The sequence below is a fragment of the Gekko japonicus genome, unplaced genomic scaffold (genome assembly GCF_001447785.1).
Source record: "Gekko japonicus isolate JY-2015 unplaced genomic scaffold, Gekko_japonicus_V1.1 scaffold66, whole genome shotgun sequence".
In the NCBI taxonomy this organism is placed as follows: Eukaryota; Metazoa; Chordata; class Lepidosauria; order Squamata; family Gekkonidae; genus Gekko; species Gekko japonicus.
The window spans coordinates 2194514-2214663 of record NW_015163605.1 but is presented as its reverse complement, the minus strand read 5'-3'; the positions used below and the strand labels follow the sequence as shown (position 1 = coordinate 2214663).

Below are 20150 nucleotides of genomic sequence, written 5' to 3'. Positions count from 1 at the left end.
GTGTAAAAAAAGTGTTGGGAAAGGTGGTTTTGTGGGGGGGGGGGGGGGAGAGAAACAGAAGCCACATTTTCACCCCCACTTTTTGAGCACTGTGAATAGTAAGAAGCCTGGTTAGAAAAAAGGTATATTATTTTTAATTCATAGTTTTTTCTACTCCTCTCTCTGTGGCCATACACACACACTCCACCTTCCTTTCTGCTTTAGAGTTTGAAGGAAAAGGGGGCAGCCACAGGACAGGGGGGACTCACTCTGTTCCCCATGGATTTCCACCTTTGCAATACAAGAGCTCACCGGAAGTAGCCAACTGGCCAGCCTCCCCAAAGCAGATCTACCTGCAATACTGCCATCTCCTTTCACCCCTTGGCTCCTCCAGCATTTTCTTTGCAGAAATTTGGAGGTCTGAGAAGGGGCTTTTCTGCCCACATTTTCCCCTGTTCCTTCCAAAGCAATGGCACACCACCTGCTTCTCACTTGCCTTGGAAGCCCCTTGCAAGGGTTGCCATAAGTCAATTGTGGCTTGATGGCAGATATGTACATTTCTGTCTCTGTGAAAAAAGTTCGTTAGAAACCAAGAACGTCCTAGGAGGTTAACAGAGAGAAGAAAGAGTATTTATTTCAGAGCATAAAGTAAGAACAATATACAAGTTGGCAGAACACTAAAAGCATATCTGAAGAATGCCTCTTAATATGCCTTTGCCCCCTTTAACAGCATGAATAGAAAATATGAAACTCACAGAATCTTTTAAAAATGCTCTTGTTGTAAAACAGGGTATAATCTCCGATGACGTTGTGGAAGTATCTGGTTGAATAAGGCCTTTCAGCTTGAAGCTCTGCGGCTCCTTCTTATCGAATCATAACAGGGTTTTTTTTAAAAAAAAAAAGATCTAAAATGATAGCTTGTAATCTCGGACTCGCAGTTAAAATTACTTTTCGATAGTACGTGGCTGACATTTGTAATTGGAAATGCTTTTAAATAAGTTCCAATGAAAAATCTAGCTCCCAGCAGAATTGGCAGAACTCTGTATAACTGAAAATAGCAATCTGGGCCTTAATGTTTTATAATTAATTGGAAGTAAACATTGCCCAGCATATAGCATAATCTTAAAAACCCATTTGCCTCCTTTGTCCTTCTCTCCCCTTCAGCATCTCCTGTTCACTACTCATTGGCCCACATCTTGGAGAACAAGGTCAGCTCCAGGTTAATAGCTTTAGGTTACTTTGCCTCCTACTTAGCTAACATTAGTTTTTGCTTTTCTCATATAGATAAACATTTTCTTATGTTTTTGAAGGGCATTGAAATAACAGAAAGAGTATCTGTCTGCTAAATTTTAGGAAAGTAACACAATTTAAAGAAGACAATTTTATAAGATTTTTTTTTTAAAAATTTGATGCCTCAGAGGCATATGAAAATAATTGTGCATGTACACATTATCCGAACAGTGAAAGAATTTAACAAAGAAATGTAGACCTTCTTTGCTTTAATGGAAGAATTTGTAGAGACTGCATATTTATTCTATCTCTAACATATAAAGGACAAATAAGATTATAATTTTAATGTTCATTGATAATAAGGTTGTTTCTGTGGCTGTTTCCACACAATTTCCCCCCCCCTTCCTGAGCAGTGGGAAGCCCCTTGCAGTAATCAGGAGCATCCAGACTAGGCTTACCAGATGGCCAGCCATGGCAGGCATTCTCCCGGCCCCCACCATCGCTCTTGACTCCAGCAAGAGCAAAAGTGTGTCGGTGTGGGTGGGTGGGAAGTGATGTCACAACGACACTTCCAGTTGTACCTGGAAGTGATGTACAATGCTCTAGGAGTTCCCCAAATCTCTATGATTTTTCCTGTGATGTCACTTTGGGGTACAACTAGAATAGACATCGTGATATCACTCCACCATGGCCAGTTGACAACCCTAGACCAGATGGCATCATGTCCAATATGGGCATGACTCATCTGGCTACCCGGTTTCCTCCCATATGTGCCAAATAGTAGAAACCTCATTTTCTCTGACTCAGTTGGGAAATTGTAGGATTGCAGATAGCCACTAGAGGGCGAAGGATGGGACTAAGCTCCACTTTCAGAATGGCATGTGACTGCTGACTGTGGCAGCTTGCTGCTGCCCATCATTCCCTCCTCCTTTAACCTCTTAAAGGGGCCTTTTCCCTTTACTTGCCAGTTTGTGCTATAACATTAGGATGGAAGGACAGGTTAGTGGGAGAGGTTAGAGAGACAAATTTACCAGATCCCTGGTCACTTACGGAGCCATGGAGCTGTGCTTGGCAATTATCTATCATAGAATCATAGAATGTTAGTTGGAAGGGGTCTTGCAGGTCATCTAGTCTGCAGGAGTATACTGAAAGATAGCCCTAACATACCCGAAAGATGGTCGTCCAGCCTCCGCTTGAAAACCTTTGGCCTGGTTTATAGTCAGTAAGGAAAGGGGAAGGAAGGGCTCTGGGCAACAGCAGATGGGGGAGGGGTGTCCAAAATTGCCATCATATCTGTGCCTTTGTGCAGGCATGATAGAGAAAATGGGGATGGAGTGTGTGCAGTGGCAGCAACAAGAGGAGACAGAATAGTGTGTGCAGACCCTGTTTTTGCCCATTCCCATTTTACTTGATGCTGCTGTTGTAGCTATTTTTAAATTTACTCTTCAGTTTGATTTTACTTGCTTGAATAAGGAATAGTGTTGTAGTCATCAGGGTGGCTACCCTGATCTGGATGGCTAGTCTGAACTTGTCCAGTCTCAGAAACTAAGCAGGATCATCCATGGTTAATATTTGGATGGGAGACCAATTAGGAAGTCTACAGTTGTCATGCAGAGGCAGGCAATGGCAAACCACCTACAAACACCTCTTGCCTTAAAAACCCTACAAGGTCAACATAAGTCGGCTGTGACTTCATGGGACTTTACACTCACAGGGCTGCTGGTGAAGGGGAGGAGAGGTTGAGGCTAGAGAGATAAATTTACAGGATTTCTGGTCACTTTTGGGGTCCGTGGAGTTGTCCTTGTCAATTATCATTCACTTTTGGCCTAACTTGCCACTGAGCCAGACTCAATTTCATGGAAAAGGAAAAGGAAAGAATGGTCTTTCATATTAACCTTTTCTTTGCCAAAATGGAGGAAAACAGCCTCCTGCTGCTGATTTTCGTGCAGCCCCTCACATGCAAAGCCAAACAAGCCCCCTCAACAGGGCTATTTTTGGGCAGGAACGCACAGGAATGGAGTTCCGGCTGGCTCCCAAGTTGGCCACGCTCATCAGGAACTCATTAGCATAATAGGCCACACCCAACAGCAGAAACTCATTCGGATTGGCTACAATTAGGGGTGTGTGGCCTAACATGCAAAAAACCATGGGTTTTCACAACAAACAAGGTAAAGAGAATAAGAAGCAAAAGGTGGGTGTGGCTGGATGACCATACTTCTGGTAACATGGGGGTGTGGCCTAATATGCCAATGAGCTGTGCTGTCAGGGGTGTGGCCTAATATGCTAATAAGTTCCTGCTGTTGGGTATGGCCTATTACGCTAATGAGTTCTTGCTGGGCTTTTTCTACAAAAAAAGCCCTGCCCCTCAAGCATCCTGTTTGTGTTCCATGCCATACCAAGACCCTTGCATCAGACACTCTGCTTCTCCCTCGATGGTTCAATCATCCTTCCTCAGTCACACTGCAGCAACAGCCGAGTGCCTTATCAATACTGATTGCCACTTTTGCTGATGTAGTGCTTCTTACAACATACCATGCTTAGATGAGATTAGACAGTATTTCTCCACATTTTTTTGAAAAAAACCCCCAAGGAGTCTTGTGGTAAGCAGAGCATAGGCAGGATGTCCCCTGCTCAAATCTTACCTCAGTCACCAATTCATTAGGTGACCTCAGGGGAATCACTACCCTGTTTATCGGAAAGAAATATTGGTCTTTTCCCCCACATGTGTCTTCAAGAAAAAGTGGGGGCCATCTTAAATTCACATACAGGTTTCCGTTACATATGGTATTTAAAAAAAACAACAACTTCAGAGGTACTATTTTGCTGCCATGTAGTTAGAATGATGATGATTGCTCAATATTTCAAAAGAAAAAGAGAGAGAGGGACTTTATTTTCCCATGTATAGCAACATTGGTTATGACTTCCTTCTGAGTCACCCTCTTAAAATAGTTGATTCATATAATTTCAATGGACATTATTGGAAACAGATGTTTCCAGGAAGGGAATAAAGAAATTAAATAAGCTAGATATAATGCTAATGTTCGCCACAGCAATTTCCCCTCCTTGTTAAAAGTGTCCATTGACAGTTAAAGCCAAGACACGATGGGTACTCTAGGATGACTTTGTATTCAAGAGGCAGATAGAGACATTATACCACTAGAAGGGCACTTGACAACTGTATGAAGAATAATTTTCCAGAAATTGTGGTTATTTTAACTCCTTTGGCTGGGTACAAAACAAAATGTTAGCATTTAACCATTTCATGACATGTTCTCTGTCCATCTCTCCTTTAGCCTGACTCCCCATGGTTTTCAAATATTTCCTCTGTGCAGTGAATTAAGGTACCCATGGGGGGTGGTCACACACATGAGATAAAGCGGGCGGGGGGATGCGAGGCTATTTCCTCCAGAGAAATTTGGCCCACAGTTGTGCGATCACACGGTCCTTGGAAGCTGCGGGCACAGCCAGCCACTGCATGATCAGATGCAACCACGGGTGAGTTGGTTTTTTTTTGCTGTTTGTTTCCGATGCGCTTACACAAGGAATCGATGAATCGCATCTCCACACTGAGGTCTCCCTATGGAGTTTGTGATGATGTACATACCGAGAAGGGGGAAAAAAACAACAGCACGGAGTCGGGATGGCCTGATCAGACCATCCCGATGCTATGAGAGCACACTGGAGTGATCAGCAGGGTTAATTTGGGGCTGGAGCATGCTGGAGCATGCTGGAACACCGTTCTCGCAGCCCAGGAGCTGGCACAAATGGCGGTGGCGGCAAGCCCCGCCCCCAGCTCCCCGCGCCAAAGTGCTGCGACCCGGGAGAGGCCTGAGGAGGTCCATTGCCGGCCTTCTGGGGCCCGCGCTGGAGCGCTGCGGCCCAGGGGAGGCCTGAGGAGGCCCATCGCCGGCCTCCTGGGGCCCGCGCTGGAGCGCTGCGGCCCAGGGAGGCCTGAGGAGGTCCATTGCCCCAAAACAAAAGTGAGGTTGGGGAGAAAAGAAGCTGTTTCAGGGACTGATCTGAAGACCACATGTTTGTACCTTGTGAGGAACCCCAGACTGTCTCCAATAGACTGAGTAGTAAAACACAGGGAGGGGAAAACTGTATAGATTCTGCCCCCAAGCCTGTCCAGGAATGAGGGAGGAACCTATATTTTTTAAGTACATTTAACAACCACCCAGCGAGGTAGACTGCCCTCTCTGGATTCAGAACGATAGCCACCAGGATCTCTCCACATATTCCCCCTCCAACCTGGGATTAGAGATCCACAATCTCAGTTGGCATGTGGCTTTTACACATTAGCACCTCTATCTAGAGATGCACGCTTAATTCTTACACAGAGGTAGCTTGTATGGTGAGCAGAAGGCACAGGAGTTTAGCCTTGGAACCCAGTTACAACATCAAGACAGGTTAGAAACAAGGATAATATTTTATTCAGTCAGAGCTTAGCAATTAGACTAATAAGGATTTCAAAATAAGAAACCTGAGGCAGTTCACCTTGACTACACAGTAAGGAAGCATATTTACCAACTTCAGGAATCCATAGTCCAAGATTGTCCATTGTTATAGTCCAGGTATCCCCAAGGGGTTTTGAGGAGGAACATCTCCTCCTTGCCTTCATGTGCTCTAAGGCACAAGGGAGTCCTTTGTTCTCCAACAGACCACATGGCAGGGCAGCATTTTAGGTGAACAGAACACAGAGCAGCAGAGATAGCAGAAACAGAACAGAACAGCGCAGAACAGAGCTCTCCTCCAAGGGACCGGACAATTAAACCCCAATCTAGTCACAATCAGCTGTGGCCATTCAGCCAACTGCGAGCAGGAAGGGTGTGTCCAATTTGTTGGTTGTCATGGAGACAACTGGGGATAGGCTGGGGTTCTGGAGCCACGCCCGCAGTCACATGGCCCCCAAACCCCAAGCCTCATAGCGTATGTGACTCTTTGCTTGTTTGGCAGAGGCCATCTGGTCTCTCCCAGCATGGAAGTGTGAAGAACGTGCGTTTATGGCATGGCAATTGAGCCATGGGGCCCACCATTTGGTTTCAACAGGAAATACAGCACAGCATGGTATCTACTTCTGCTTCATTGACTATGCTAAAGCCTTTGACTGTGTGGATCACAACAAACTATGGCAGGTCCTTAAAGAGATAGGAGTACCAGACCACCTCACATGTCTCTTGAAAAACCTGTGTAAGGGTCAAGAAGCAACAGTTAGAACCGGATATGGAACAACTGATTGGTTTAGCATAGGAAAAGGAGTACGACAAGGATGTATATTGTCACCTTGCTTATTTAATATATATGCAGAGTACATCATGCGAAATGCTGGCCTGGATGAATCACAAGCGGGAATTAAGATTGCTGGGGGAAAGCGATGGCGAACCTCAACAGCATGATAAAAAGTAGAGACATCACCCTGCCAACAAAAGTCCGCATGGTCCAAGCAATGGTATTCCCAGTAGTCATGTATGGCTGCGAGAGTTGGACTATAAGGAAGGCCGAGCGCCGAAGAATAGATTCTTTTGAACTATGGTGCTGGAGAAGACTCTTGAGAGTTCCTTGGACTGCAAGGAGATCAAATCAGTCAATCCTCAAAGAAATCAACCCTGACTGTTCCCTGGAAGGCCAGATAATGAAACTGAAGCTCAAATACTTTGGCCACCAAATGAGAAGGGAGCACTCACTGGAGAAGACCCTGATGCTGGGAAAGATTGAAGGTCAAAGAAGACGGGGACGGCAAAGGATGAGATGGTTGGACAGTGTCATCGACGCAACGAACATGAAATTGAGCCAACTTCAGAGGACAGCGGGAGACAGGAGGGCCTGGCGGGATCTAGTCCATGGGGTCGCGAAGAGTCGGACTCGATTGTGCGACTGAACAACAACAATGGTATCAGAAGACATTCCAGGGGAAGGCAGGGGCTTTAAGAAATCAATATTGAGTAGTAAGACACAGGGAGGGGAAAACAAATTTGACCCAATACCTGGAATCAAGAACCACAACGTTAAGAAAGAAGTCTGATAAAGGTACAGTATTACAAACCTAGTATATACTTATTATATACAAAAATACATGTATTTATTAGAAAGATAGTTAAAAACATATAGGGGCCCAATGAAAGCCTTGTTACAAAGTACAAGTGACCTCAACACAAGTGACCTAATGCATTTCCACCCTTTGAGGGCCTTCTTCAGAGGTCAAACGATCTGAGGTACAGATAGACACATGTTACAGTGTTACATCTTACAATGAAATAACTATCAATAAGTTCATACTGGACCAAAAAAGGAAAGCTCAGCAGCAAGGTTAATTTACACAAGACAAGGATGTTTATGAGGCCTCCTAAGAGGAGAGTCATGTTTTTGGTGCCAAATACACAGCTGCTGAATTAGAATATCTTCCAGTTCTGGTCTAGAAAATATCAATGTGACTATCTAATCAGAGCTAAGTTTAGATAATGCTCTATTAAGTAATGTCAGTGGAAATTAAACTGGGTAATATTATGTAGTGATAGGGGCAAAGAATTCCATCAGCATAATCTCTTCCCAGTTAGTCTTCCTCCAGCTGAAGAATCCTCTTAGGTGGCTGGTTATGGTACATCCAAATAGACATGCATGCAGCTGTGTTGGTTCAAAGTAAAACACAACAAACACAAAACCAAAATCCACATAGACACCTTTTATTAGGAGCAACCAAAGGACACTGTGCAAGCTTTAGAGTCCCCTATGACTATTTATCACACTGGATGTAAAAACAGATAGACAAACAAACAAAGAGGAGAGAGGAGAGGAGAGGAAAAAGATGTTCCAGGTCCTGATCTGGAGACCTCAGGTATGCAGTCTTCATAAGATACCAGGACAGTCTTAAATAGTTTGGGTGGTGCTTTTCTATTCAAATTGCAAATCCATATTAAATATTATGGCAGGGCATTAACTTTGTGAATCTGAGAAGAGGATGGATTTGTGAACTGTGAATTCTCATGTTATTATGGGAACTACCACACCTTGGCTGAGTTCAGACCAGGGGTCGTTTCGTAGAAAAAGAGCTAGGGGAACTCATTAGCATGACTCATTAGCATAGCATATGCCACACCCCCTGACATCGCCGGAAGTGTGTCATAAGGCCACACCCACCACTCAGTTAGTCTTAGTCTTAAAGGTTAGTCTTAAAGGTGCTATTTGTTAGTCTTAAAGGTGCTATTTGAACTCTTGGACTATTTTGCAGTAACAGACTAACACAGCTACCTCGGGGAAGCTCCTGGATGGGGCTGGGAGTCCTTGTGGAGGCCACGTGGAGTGGCCTCGGCCGGGCAGAGGGGGAGGACGCCAACTCACCCTCCTGCTTCTTCCTCCTTCTGCAACAGAATGAGGCTGGAAGCAGGGGGTGGCCGGAAGAAGGGGGCGGGGCTTCGTCATGTGCCCCGCCCCCTACACCTCACCCGGGGGAACTGCAATCCCACGCGATCCCTCCCCCCGAATCGACCTCTGGTTCAGACTGGCAGTTTGACCCGATATAGGCACGTTTCACAAATGGATTAAAGGGGCCGGTTCACAAAGCCACAGCTGTCTGGTGTTCCCCAGCCGTACTCAACCCATCCTATAACGATACAAGTTTTAAAAGTACCAGGTGAAAGCAGTAGCAAACCCTGGAGAGCGCGTTGATCCCGCTTCCCAGAAGTGTGCATGCTAAAAGCCGCAAACAAGCTGCGGTGCTGCGCCTGTGTGCATAGGCGCATGTCGCCGGAGTGAAAAAAAGCTGCTTACAGTGGGCCAACAGTGCAAGGGGTGGGCCAACAGTGCGAACGCTCCCTTGCGCCTCCTCCCCGGTATGTTCCCGCATCAGTAGATGCAGTGCGACCAGGAATCCCCGGCACAATTTGGTCTGGGTCTTTTTGCCCCGCCTCCCTCGCGCTTCATACTGCCAGTCTGTCCTCAGCCCTTGGGGAGGAAAGCTGACCATAATGGCCTCTCAAGTTTGACCTTCCTGTAATTAAACATCAGAAGATTCATTTATTTAAATGTTTTTGTTTGAAAGGAAGAGCTGCAAGATTGGTTACTGTGTGGAGGCTTTAGACTTTTTCCAAATCAGAGCCCACCCTCCTCCTGTGTATGTTTTACTTATGTAGTAGAGATGGGACTATATAGATTTAATAGATTTATTAGAGATCTAACTTTTTATTGGAATATGATGGCCTGGTATATAGAAGGCCTCTTGTCTTTTCTGCCAAGGGGACTTTTCCAGCTGCTGTTAGCACAAACGTAGGTATAAGGTTCATGGTTCTAATTGTTTAGATTATAACTGCATAGTGTCTGGATCACAATGGATCTTTTCCTTGGTATCAGAGAAAAACACTTTTGTTTGGGTGAGACTTAGGTTATGTCAAGTAAATATGTGACGCTATTGCATAGGCACACCTTTCTTACATTTGACCAATAAGGGGCTTTTTATGTAAATGTTGTTTAGGTTTTTGTAACCAATTATGCCTTTTAAATATTATTCCCATGATGATGATGATATGATGATGTCATTTTAAGTATTTAACTTCATGTATTTCCTGATTGGGCTCAGAAAGCAGTCAGTTTTGATGGGTCTTTGGCCTAACTGTTTTCTGTATTTCATTGCAATAAAATACAAGAACTTCCTCCTCATTTTGACTTCAATCTTCTATTTTTGACTGGATATTAATTTGTACTACACTTAGACAGCTTCAACGATTGGTAATATACTTTAGTCCAGTCCCATAATAATTGTGTTTTATGTTGGGTTCCTTTCCTGCAATCCAACACAGGACATGTAATGTATATTCAAGTAGCTGTGAAGTAGTGTGTGTGTGTGTGTGTGTGTGTGTGTGTGTGTTTGTGAGAGAGAGAGAGAGAGAGAGAGAGAGAGAGAGAGAGAGAGAGAGAGAGAGAGAGAGTTGGTTAGTAGGCAGCTGAAGATTTTCCACTCATTCTTATCTCCTACTTGAATGCCCTTCCCTCTAATGTGAATTTACTGAATTAAACACAAATAGGTAGTTTTATCTAGCCTGTTAGATCAAATCCTCTGGCACTGCAAGCTATCATAATCCATGTAGCATGAGTTAGAAATCCTAACATATCCCCCCTTGTCTACCAGTGATATCTGTAGAATGTATAAAAGTCCTGTGTTAATTGTACAAGACATACAGTATTATTGCCATTATTACATTAAATACAATTAAAGAAACCCGAGGAAGAAATTCAGATGGTGCCTTTTATTTGTTTAACTTGGCTAGCCATTTTACTCTTCTTGGAGCCAGGGTTATTCTTCTGTGCCACATTCAAGGTTTCTGTTCCCCCTACCCCCTAAACACTGAACTCTGCTTTCAGCATAGCACTGGCATACCTCATAAGTTCTTGAGGTAGTAACATCAGCCACGTGAATGCCTGAACTTTCCCCAGGAGATCCAAACCTTTAAACCTCTGATTTCTTCCAGCTTGGTAGGTCAACTGTGCTAATTATACGGTGCAGGTCTCCAGCTAGTCGAGCTCTGTGGTCATAATCACTCCACGTTACACATTGTATGCCCGCAGCTATGTTTTTTTAAATGGATGTACTGTATATGCTGAGGCTAAAGGGGGAGAGGTGTTGGAAACGATAGCTTCATCACTGAAAGCACAGTGGGAAATCTTTAAAAGATCTACATTTGGGCATCTTTCTCAGTTCATGATCTGAATTTCTGATTTCTGATTTCTCCTCACAGTCAGTCATTGGTCCATTTAAGTTTGATATTATTTTGAGTGGGAGCAGAACAATGTAGATTTGTAAATGCTGTATGCGTATTTTGACCCTAGAACACTGGGTTTTAAAGCTAAACGTGGAAAGGCAGGATCTGAGGTAAAATTTGGCTTTTTGTAGCCAAGTTAGCCTCATTAATACTAGATACGAAATCTCTTGAAGGTGTTGGCTTTTGTGTTCTTTCCATCACTTCCCTTGAACAAATCTGGTCAGGCCCAGTGCTCCCTCTAAGCTGTGGAGTCTTGTGAGCAACAATTCTACTTTGTGAGCTACTGGCACTAAAGTTGTGAGCAAGCAATTTGACTACAGCATAAATTAGTCTGCTCTGGAGCCATTCTTCCTGAGCTAAGACAAAAATGTGTGAGCTGAGGGCTAAAAAACTGTGAGCTAGCTCACACTAACTCAACTTAGAGGGAACACTGGTCATGGCTATAGCCAGCCATCCTCACTAGCAGTTGGATCCCACAATCTGTCAGCCAAAGGCATCAATGGTTATGGATTTTTCTCATAATCCCCCATAGCGATTTCTGACCACATGTAAGTTTACTCCCAGTGTCATGGGAATTACATGGACTGTGACTTTTCAGTGCAAAGAGAAGACCTTGTCTAAATGGCTGGATTTGTTGGGTTGTTAATTTTTTCACCTAATATTCTGCCTGTGTTTTATTTGTTGTTTTAATTATTGTAAAAAAAAAGGTTTTGTTTCCCCTTGGGAATTTAGGGCATTGGTCAGTTTTAGTCTGTTTATTTGTATGGTACTTAAACTCTGGTTTTGTTTGCTTGCAGAGATCATGGCTTATAAATGTCTGAATAAATTAATAAATAAAAACCTGATGGCTCATCCTTGAACAAAGTTATAGTACCTGCTAGCATTCATGACCTATATAGCCAACTGGAGAGTTGAACCTGAATGTCCTACAATTTAACAGTATAATCCTAAAAAGAGTTAGGCCCTTCTAATTTATTTGGTTGTGTATTTTTTCACCTAATATTCACCTTTCACCTTCTAAAGCAATTGAAATTAATGGGCTTAGAAGGGTGTGACTCTGTTCATGTTTTGATTTTAAATAAGATTTCTTTCTCGAATGAACTATGGCTTCAGACCTGAATTCATGGTTTCTTTCATACACCAGCTTGTGAGTGATAAACCGACATTCTTCCCAGTATAGATTGACGTGGACTCATTGTGTCAACAGTAAGATGCGAACAGCATAAATATTGCCATCTATCGGCCGAGAGGTATTGGGGTTTTGGAAGCAAAATGGAAGGGGGAAACACTCCTTCCATTTTGGTGCACATGTTCTTTTTTCTCTTACAACTTGAAAAACAGGAACAGGGATTAAAAGCAATATAGTCTTTTTAAAAAAATAAGTAAAAGTAGTTGTGGTAGAGATTGCTCCTAAAATGTTTGTTAATTTTGGGAGCAACTTAAAAGGCAGCTTGAGGGATTTCTTTGTGAATCTTTGCATTAACAAGCCAATCAGAGTGGCAATTATCAGCTGCAACTGTATTGTTGCAAAAAATAGGGGTGAGAGGTAGGTGTATGAGTGGCAGAATAATCAGGCCTCGAGCCAAACCTGAATTGGTAACCAAGTCATAATGTCTTCGGATATCCTGCTTGGACAATGTGGAATTGCTGATTCTGAAGAAGGTTAATGTGATGTCTTCTTTGCTTTCATCTTGTAGGTCATTGCATGTGAACAACAGTATGATTACTCCTATGATGCTCGGTGTGATGTATGGTCCCTTGGGATCACGGCCATTGAATTGGGTGATGGAGATCCACCCTTATTCGACATGCATCCCGTGAAAACACTTTTTAAAATTCCAAGGTATGGCACTAGGTGGCTCTCTTGGCTTACTAGATTGTTATTCATGCAGAAAGCAGTATTTCAATAGTGCAAATACTTCGTATATTTACATTGCATTGTAAGACATGCTAACTGGAATGTACAAAGAAATGCTTCCACTAAGAAGATTCTTTGCCCTGATTTACAGATAAAAAAGAGATCTAACAAGAATAAGAACATTCTAAATTTGTAATATAATTCTCTCCCCATCACCTGAGATTTGGAAATATACCCCATAGAATTTGTAAGATCAGCTCATATTGGGCCTTATTTGTATCTGCAAAGACCGTTATCTTAATATAATACTATGTAAAGGTTATTTCTATGGGGTTACAACATTTGGTTTATTGTGCAGAGAGTATAAATCCTATAAGTGTATCCATTCGGCTTCTTATTTACAGGTAGAAAACAGTATAATCTCTCTCAGTACACAGGTTTTAAAGGAGCGTTTGATTTCATGTAAGGATGGTTGGGGGTTCTGTTTATTCTCACCTGCCTGGAGAAGACAAGATTGTAAAGATGTTACAAACTGTGAATTAATGATAGGACAGTTGTAAGAACAAGGGTAAAACATCTCTCAAATGTTTGTCCAAGAGCGATTGCCAGTTGGCGCTCGTCTGCACCGCCTGTATCCCATTTTGCAAAGGAAAGCATAGCTACTGGCTATTAGCAATATAAAAATGTAGACAATACAAGTATTTGACCTTTTGTTATCGCACAAGTATTATGAGGCCTTTTTCTTAAAAAATTTTTTCCCTGATTGCTATTTGCATTTCTGATTAGGTCTATTTATATGCAGATGAGGCTCTACAACATTCTGCATCATATTATCCCTTTTACACAACCCAGACATGAACTGCTACCACTCTAAAAATTATTCAAACTTAAAGCATCCATTTATATCTTTTTAGGGGTGGGGGGGGGCTTCTGCACATGTGCAAAAAGTGCAGCAGCAGTTAAAAGAGCAATGAAGGTTTTCAATTCCCAAACTCACATTCCTAAATTTTTTAAGACGAAGCTGTAAACAGCTTTAAAGGATGACAATCATGACACAGTCATGTAAAATATCAGCATGTAATGGGAAGTTACATGGAATATAAGAAGTAGATTTTTTTGCCTTTCCTGCTATGATATATATATACTTTTGCCCACAGATCCATTATAGGCATGGATGACTAAAAGAGTGAGTCAGAGGAAGGTTCCTACCCCTGTGGGACAAAACAATTAATATATGAAGTGAACTATTTAATAGTGTCTCATTGTATGTGGCGGAGACTTCACATCTTGTAAATGTCACTACTAGTTACTTACAAAGAATGTAGTAGCTACTAAATGACTCAAGAAAATGATAATGGATTGGATCCATCTTGTTTTTCTTCAGGTGTAAAGGGGAGGGGAGAGTCACAAGATCTTTATGGACAAAAGCTATGTGGAATGGGGGCTGTAATAAGGGGGAGAAAATGATCAAGACTGTGCAAAACATTGGGCGGAATCCAACACAGTGGATTTCTCCATCAATTTCAAATGCCAGTGGAAGTAACTACCAACAAGAAGTGATCAAAGACCATTGAGACTGGATGGCAGTTTGGTATAATAGAGTACAATACAATATTTTTATATACATGTATTGGTTAACGAGTGATACAATTGTGCCTGTTTTCCACTCTTTTAACACGTTTCTGGAGATTCTGCTAGTGTGCTGGTGATTTTGAATGGATATTACTTATAATAGCTAGGTTAACCCAGCTGACAGAGTGTGATCTTACTGACGTGGTATATGACAGCATCCGTTAAGAGTGCATAAGAGAATCCTGTTCTTACCAAAGGATTCCAGTAATGCTAGGGCATGATGTGGGCACATTTGCAGTGTGCTAGATGCCAAAAGAGAATGTTTCTTTTCTTTCTCTCTCTCCATTTTTTGGAGAGATTTGTGGCTTGAACACTGAATATGGGCATTCATTTTCTGGGGCTTTCAAAATGCCATTGCCCTCAAGGTTGGCCAGTGTAAAGGCTTTGCAGCAGTCAAATGCCCCAACCCTGACAAAACAAGCTTGCTGGCCCTTCCAAGCAGATACTCGAAACCTCTGCATTCCATCCCCATTCTAGTTCTGTCAGAAGGGAAGTAAGGGGTAGGGAGGGAAAAAGAGAAAAACATACAATACATTCACTTACTGCTCCTGGATTATTAGGAAGCAGTAGCTGAAATGTATTGGCAGTTGCCTAGCAACCTCTACCTGCCTTTTATCCACCACTATAATAGTTTGTGTCTCTCCTACTTCTAAGTAAAACAGAAAATCTATGCTGAGCCAGAAATGGACTCTCCTTTGGCAGCCTATCAGTGCAACAGTATATCCAGGATGAAGCATGGAATGTTAAGGGAGGCCATTTTTGTGCACCTTTTTTAGATTCTGCCCTCTGATTTCAGGAGAACTAAGTATACAGAAACTGAGTACCCTCAGAAGGAGTGTAAGTAGGCTATTAAATCAGAATCAGCTTCTGTGCAGCATAATTTATTTTATTTATTTATTTATTTATACATTCAACTTTATATCCCGCTCGAACCCCTTGTCAGGGGGTCTATGAGCGGCTTACAATTCGGTGCTAGTCACCATTTTACTACCCTAACTATGGCCACATATATTTGTAAGGGGCAGGGAAACCTACCGGCACCCCTATGGCGGTGGTTGGTAGTTGGTCCTGTTGGTTCCGGCGGTTCCTCAGGCGGGGGGCCCTCCTCGGCGTCTGGCGGCAACCTTCCTCTCTCGAGGCGCGCGACTCCCGTCTCCTTCCGGTTTCAGCTGCATCCTTTCCGGCTCCGCTGTGCTGGCTCTTGACGTCATCATGGCCTTCTCCTCGGCAGCGGTCACTCGATGTTCTGCTTTCTAGCCACCAGGGATCGCTCCTCTGGTTGCGCCCGCTCGCCGCCGCCGCTCGCTCGCTTCCGCCGGGGGGGATCTAGAGATAACCATTTACCTCTATGCCAGTTAGTCCTCTGTCCAGATTCCTTTGATGGTTGGAAGTGGGAAATATCAAAAAAGGGAGGGGTGTCTTCTAAAGAGAACATTAGGAATCTTAACCTTTCCAGTCTTTTTCCAACTTATTCCTGAATCTGCTGTGCTGGCTTTAGCTATAGGTAGGAGGTCTGTGTGTAAACAAAGGCTATATGTAGGAGGTCTGTGGGTAAACAAAGGCTACAGTTCAGTTCCTGTAGGAAACATCATTATAATTAAGGAATTAATGGGATCATGAAAGGGACCAATATAGTGATATATGCAAAACAGAAAATATTATTTTGTAGCATTGAACAGCTTGTAGCATTGAACGGCTTACTTGGGTTACATCATGAAGTTTATATATCCATATTTACCTCACCGTCTATTTTTAAGAGAAAACAGCCAAGCAGTGCTGTCTGTGCAAAGTTAGTTGTACTGCTGAAGGCTCAGCTGAAAGCAAAACTGCTTCCTGTTAGACAGGTGACTGGTTTCTTCTAGCAAAATTATCTGGAAACCTGGGAATGCTAACACAATTATTTTCACAGCCGAAGGACCAACTATACGTTATTGTGTATAACCAATTCTGGTATCTTTCCATTTGATGCCAAGAAAGGTTTCTAAAACTCAGTACACCAAACATTTGTGTAGCCTCAAGAATGGAGGGAAAAGATCAGATCTCTCATAAAAAATGGCAACAGTCAAAAAATGAGTGGGAGAATTTTCCAGTCTCCTAGGAAACTCTGCTGCTGACCTCATTATACCTCAGCCAAGGAATTTCAAAGGGAGACTCCATGGAGAACGTTTTGAATTAGAACTTGTCAGCAAGTTTGATTCACTTTGGCCCCGGTCACATGACAAAGTTGCCATGGGAGAGAGACACGGATGGTGGGCGGATTATCCGGGCGCGATCACACTCCAACATCTGGGAAGTGGAGCACACCTGTGGCTTACCACCAACAATGCGTGTTAAAAAACTAGTACCTCCAAGGTACTAGTAAACGTTTGCCACGGGCTGCCTCCAGACGGCCGTGGTGTGATCGCGCCGGCACGCAGCATTCCCCTCCGGTCCCTCGTTTACCCGCCGGCGCTGAGGGAAGGACCCGTGGTGTGCTGCCAGCGCATCTGATTGCATAATCACGGATCAAACTGCGCCAGGGCAATTAGCCACGCCTCCTCCCCGCGATATCCGGCCCGTGTGACCGGGGCCTTTGCTTAGGCCTCAGTTGAGATAATGGTTTCTTCTTTCACAACCAATGTTGTAGGATGATTATTTTATGGTCAGTTTCTGTTGTTGAGAATGGTTGTGTGCTTGGACCTTTGCATAGAGAAGTCACTGACTTTGAATTTTGTGGTTCACAGCCATTTGGTCTCACTATTTATAGTTTACCCCTCTATAACTATGTATATGCTAACTGGGAATAACATTCCATGCATCTGATGAGGTATGGTCTAGTCCAGAGGTGTTGATCTCATTTTCTAACAAGGGCTGGATCTGACATAAATGCCACTTTGTCGAGCTTGGTCCATGCGTGCCATAAAACTGTATAAAGGACAGCAGCTCGTAAGCTCCAAGTTGGTGTCTCCTCACTAGAAGGCCCTATGGACTGGAAGGGGGTGCAGAGGAAAACTCTTATGGGCAGACTGGAAAGCCAGCGGTGCAGCACTGGGCAGACACTCCCACGCCACTTGACTGATGCAGATAAGATCTGAGAAGACTTGCGCACAGACATTGCTCTCCCTTGAGTATGGGACTTTCTTTTAGCCACATTTCCTCAGGATACCTGGCAAGACTGATTCAGCCCCATCTTCGTAGGGCTTTCATGCTAGCGCGGATCGACATCCTTCCCTCAGCTGTTCTATTGGGAAGGTTCAAGATAATTCCCTATAAAGATAGAATGTGCCCCTGTGGGATGGGGGAAATTGAATCCATTGGACATGTGCTATTGTACTGTAAATTCCACTAATGACATCCGTGTTGTTTATATTGAACCTGTGTTGGACCCCCTTTTGGGCCAATCCGATGAGCATAAAATTAGTTCTTTATTGTCTTCGCATAATATAGAAATTCTGGAACCTGTAGCAAAGTTCTTTTATGAGGTATCTAGGAGGAGAGGCTCATATTAAGGCAATTCGGAATGTGATACCCCTCCAGCCTATCTTGAGGCTCTATGCTGCATGTGTATTTGATATTTTATGCCAATAAAGGTTTTGTATTTGTATTTGTTGACTGATGCAGATGAGGTTGTTCTGCTGTGCTGAAGCCACAATCGGAGTGGCTCCACCCACTCCCCTCCCTGAGCTGTCTTCTGCTCCTTCCCTTGCACCAGTTGCTCACAGGCCACGTAAGAGCTCTGGATGGGCCGGTTCCAGCCCCCGGGCCTTATGTTTGACACCCCTTCTCTAGTCCAATGAATTTATGCCACAATAAATGTTAGTCTAGGGTGCAACTTGAGTGTTGTTGTTTTTCTGGAACAGACTAAAATGGCTACTCCACTGGAAATTCCCTTCTGTTGCATCCTGAGTAACTGGGCAATCAGTTCCTCCAAGCTTTCACTGGTTCATCATTTATGGGACGCAGTAGCTAAAAACAAAATGCTGTTTATGTAACTACAAATGCATAAAAATGAAGGAACTAATTTAAGTACTATTGTCCTTTGAATTTTCTTTAATTTATAAAGGGAGGCCATATTGGGCATGGCTGATGAATCTCATGTAGGTCAAAATATTGAATTTAGCACAGGCGGAAGCACTTATTTTGTGACTCCTATGCCTCCTGTTCCAAAAACTGTTGGATGATAGTAAGGTACAGGATCCAGGAACATAGTGTATTGATTTAAACATGTGTGATCTATTTGCCAAGCCTCAATTATTTGAATGTAACACCCAAATGAGGGTTGTTCTGAAATTCACAGAGCATTCTGCTTTCATTTCACAAATCCAGAGTAGAGGTGAACAGCGTTTCTTTTAATCTGAAAATAAGAGTTCAGAAAAAAGGATAGTGAACATTATGAAGTATTGATTTGCTGTACTTGACTCATTTTTGCAAAGCATTCTCTGTTCACATTATTTTGACTTCATTAATTCTGTACGGTCATTTTAGCCAACTGGAGTGATCTGGTTCCTAGAGGGGTTGTAAATGCTACTCACAAGACATAATGCAGGGCTTCGCTGTGATATGGCATACTTGTTTTCAATAACCTGAGTTTATTTCATTCCGGGTATCCTCCAGTAGTAGCTGTAGCCGATTCATAGTTTTGCACCCAAACAGCTTCCAGAGGGCATATTGACAGATAAAAATAAGGACAGTCCCAAAAATGAGTAGTGCCGTTGAGCCTGGGGTACCATCTGGTGAACCTAGGGGCATATATGAATTGTCAGTGGGTGGGCCCAGTGAGTCTTAGAGGCCGACACATAGAAGGCATAGGCAACAAGTCAGGAAAGGCACAGTCAGGAAAGGCACGAATCACAGTCTCATCCTCACTGGAGAAGGCAGAACGGTATTTAGCTTTCCAATCCCCCTTAAGGGGGGGGTGGACTTGCGCCCACCGAAGAATTCAGAGGCGCGGGAAGCTTCCTAGCCTGAGCGCGCGTAACCACCACCCCTCCCAGTTGCTTTGGAGTGAAAACAGAGTCAATAACTACCTCCGATTGGCTGTCGTGCTGAGGGAGGCGTGACAAAGCATCAGCCAGCGAGTTGGAAGACCCGGGAAAATGATGGAGCGTGAACTGGAACTTAGCAAAGAAGTCAGCCCACCGGAGTTGTTTAGCATTAAGCATCCGAGGGGACTTTAAAGTCTCTAGGTTCTTGTGATCAGTCCAAACTTCGAAAGGAACCCTAGCCCCTTCTAACCAATGACGCCATGTCGACAGCGCCAATTTTATGGCCGACGCTTCCTTTTCCCAAATGGACCAGTGCCGTTCAGCATCAGTAAATTTACGGGACACATAAGCCAGAGGGTGCAGCTGGCCATCCTCACCCTGCTGGAGGATCGCCGCCCCCATAGCCACATCAGAAGCATCCGTTTGCACAATGAATTTTTTGGACTCATCAGGGTGAGCTAGGACTGGCTCAGACGTAAACATCGTTTTCAGTTTCAAAAAGCTTTGTCGCATTCCGGAGACCATTTAAGGGGCCCCCCGGGTTTAGTAGCGTCAAAACCCTTCCCTTTAGTTTTTAACAAGTCAGTGAGAGGCAAGGCAATCTGAGCGAACCCTTTGATAAAGAATCTGTAAAAATTGGCGAACCCTAAGAACCCTTGAAGTTGGCGACGGGTCCTAGGGGGATCCCAGTCCAGAACAGCTTTAACCTTCTCCGGGTCCATTTCCAGCCCCCCTCCC

General features: G+C 43.5%; 1 protein-coding gene across 1 annotated transcript in view; it reads left to right on the top strand.

Annotated features, from left to right (window-relative positions):
• MYO3B (myosin IIIB) overlaps window positions 1–20150 on the top strand; it is a 426227-nt gene that overhangs the window by 57828 nt on the left and 348249 nt on the right. Inside the window, 1 exon segment of the mRNA XM_015407261.1 lies at window positions 12656–12801. Within this exon segment, the coding sequence (XP_015262747.1) occupies window positions 12656–12801 (146 nt within the window).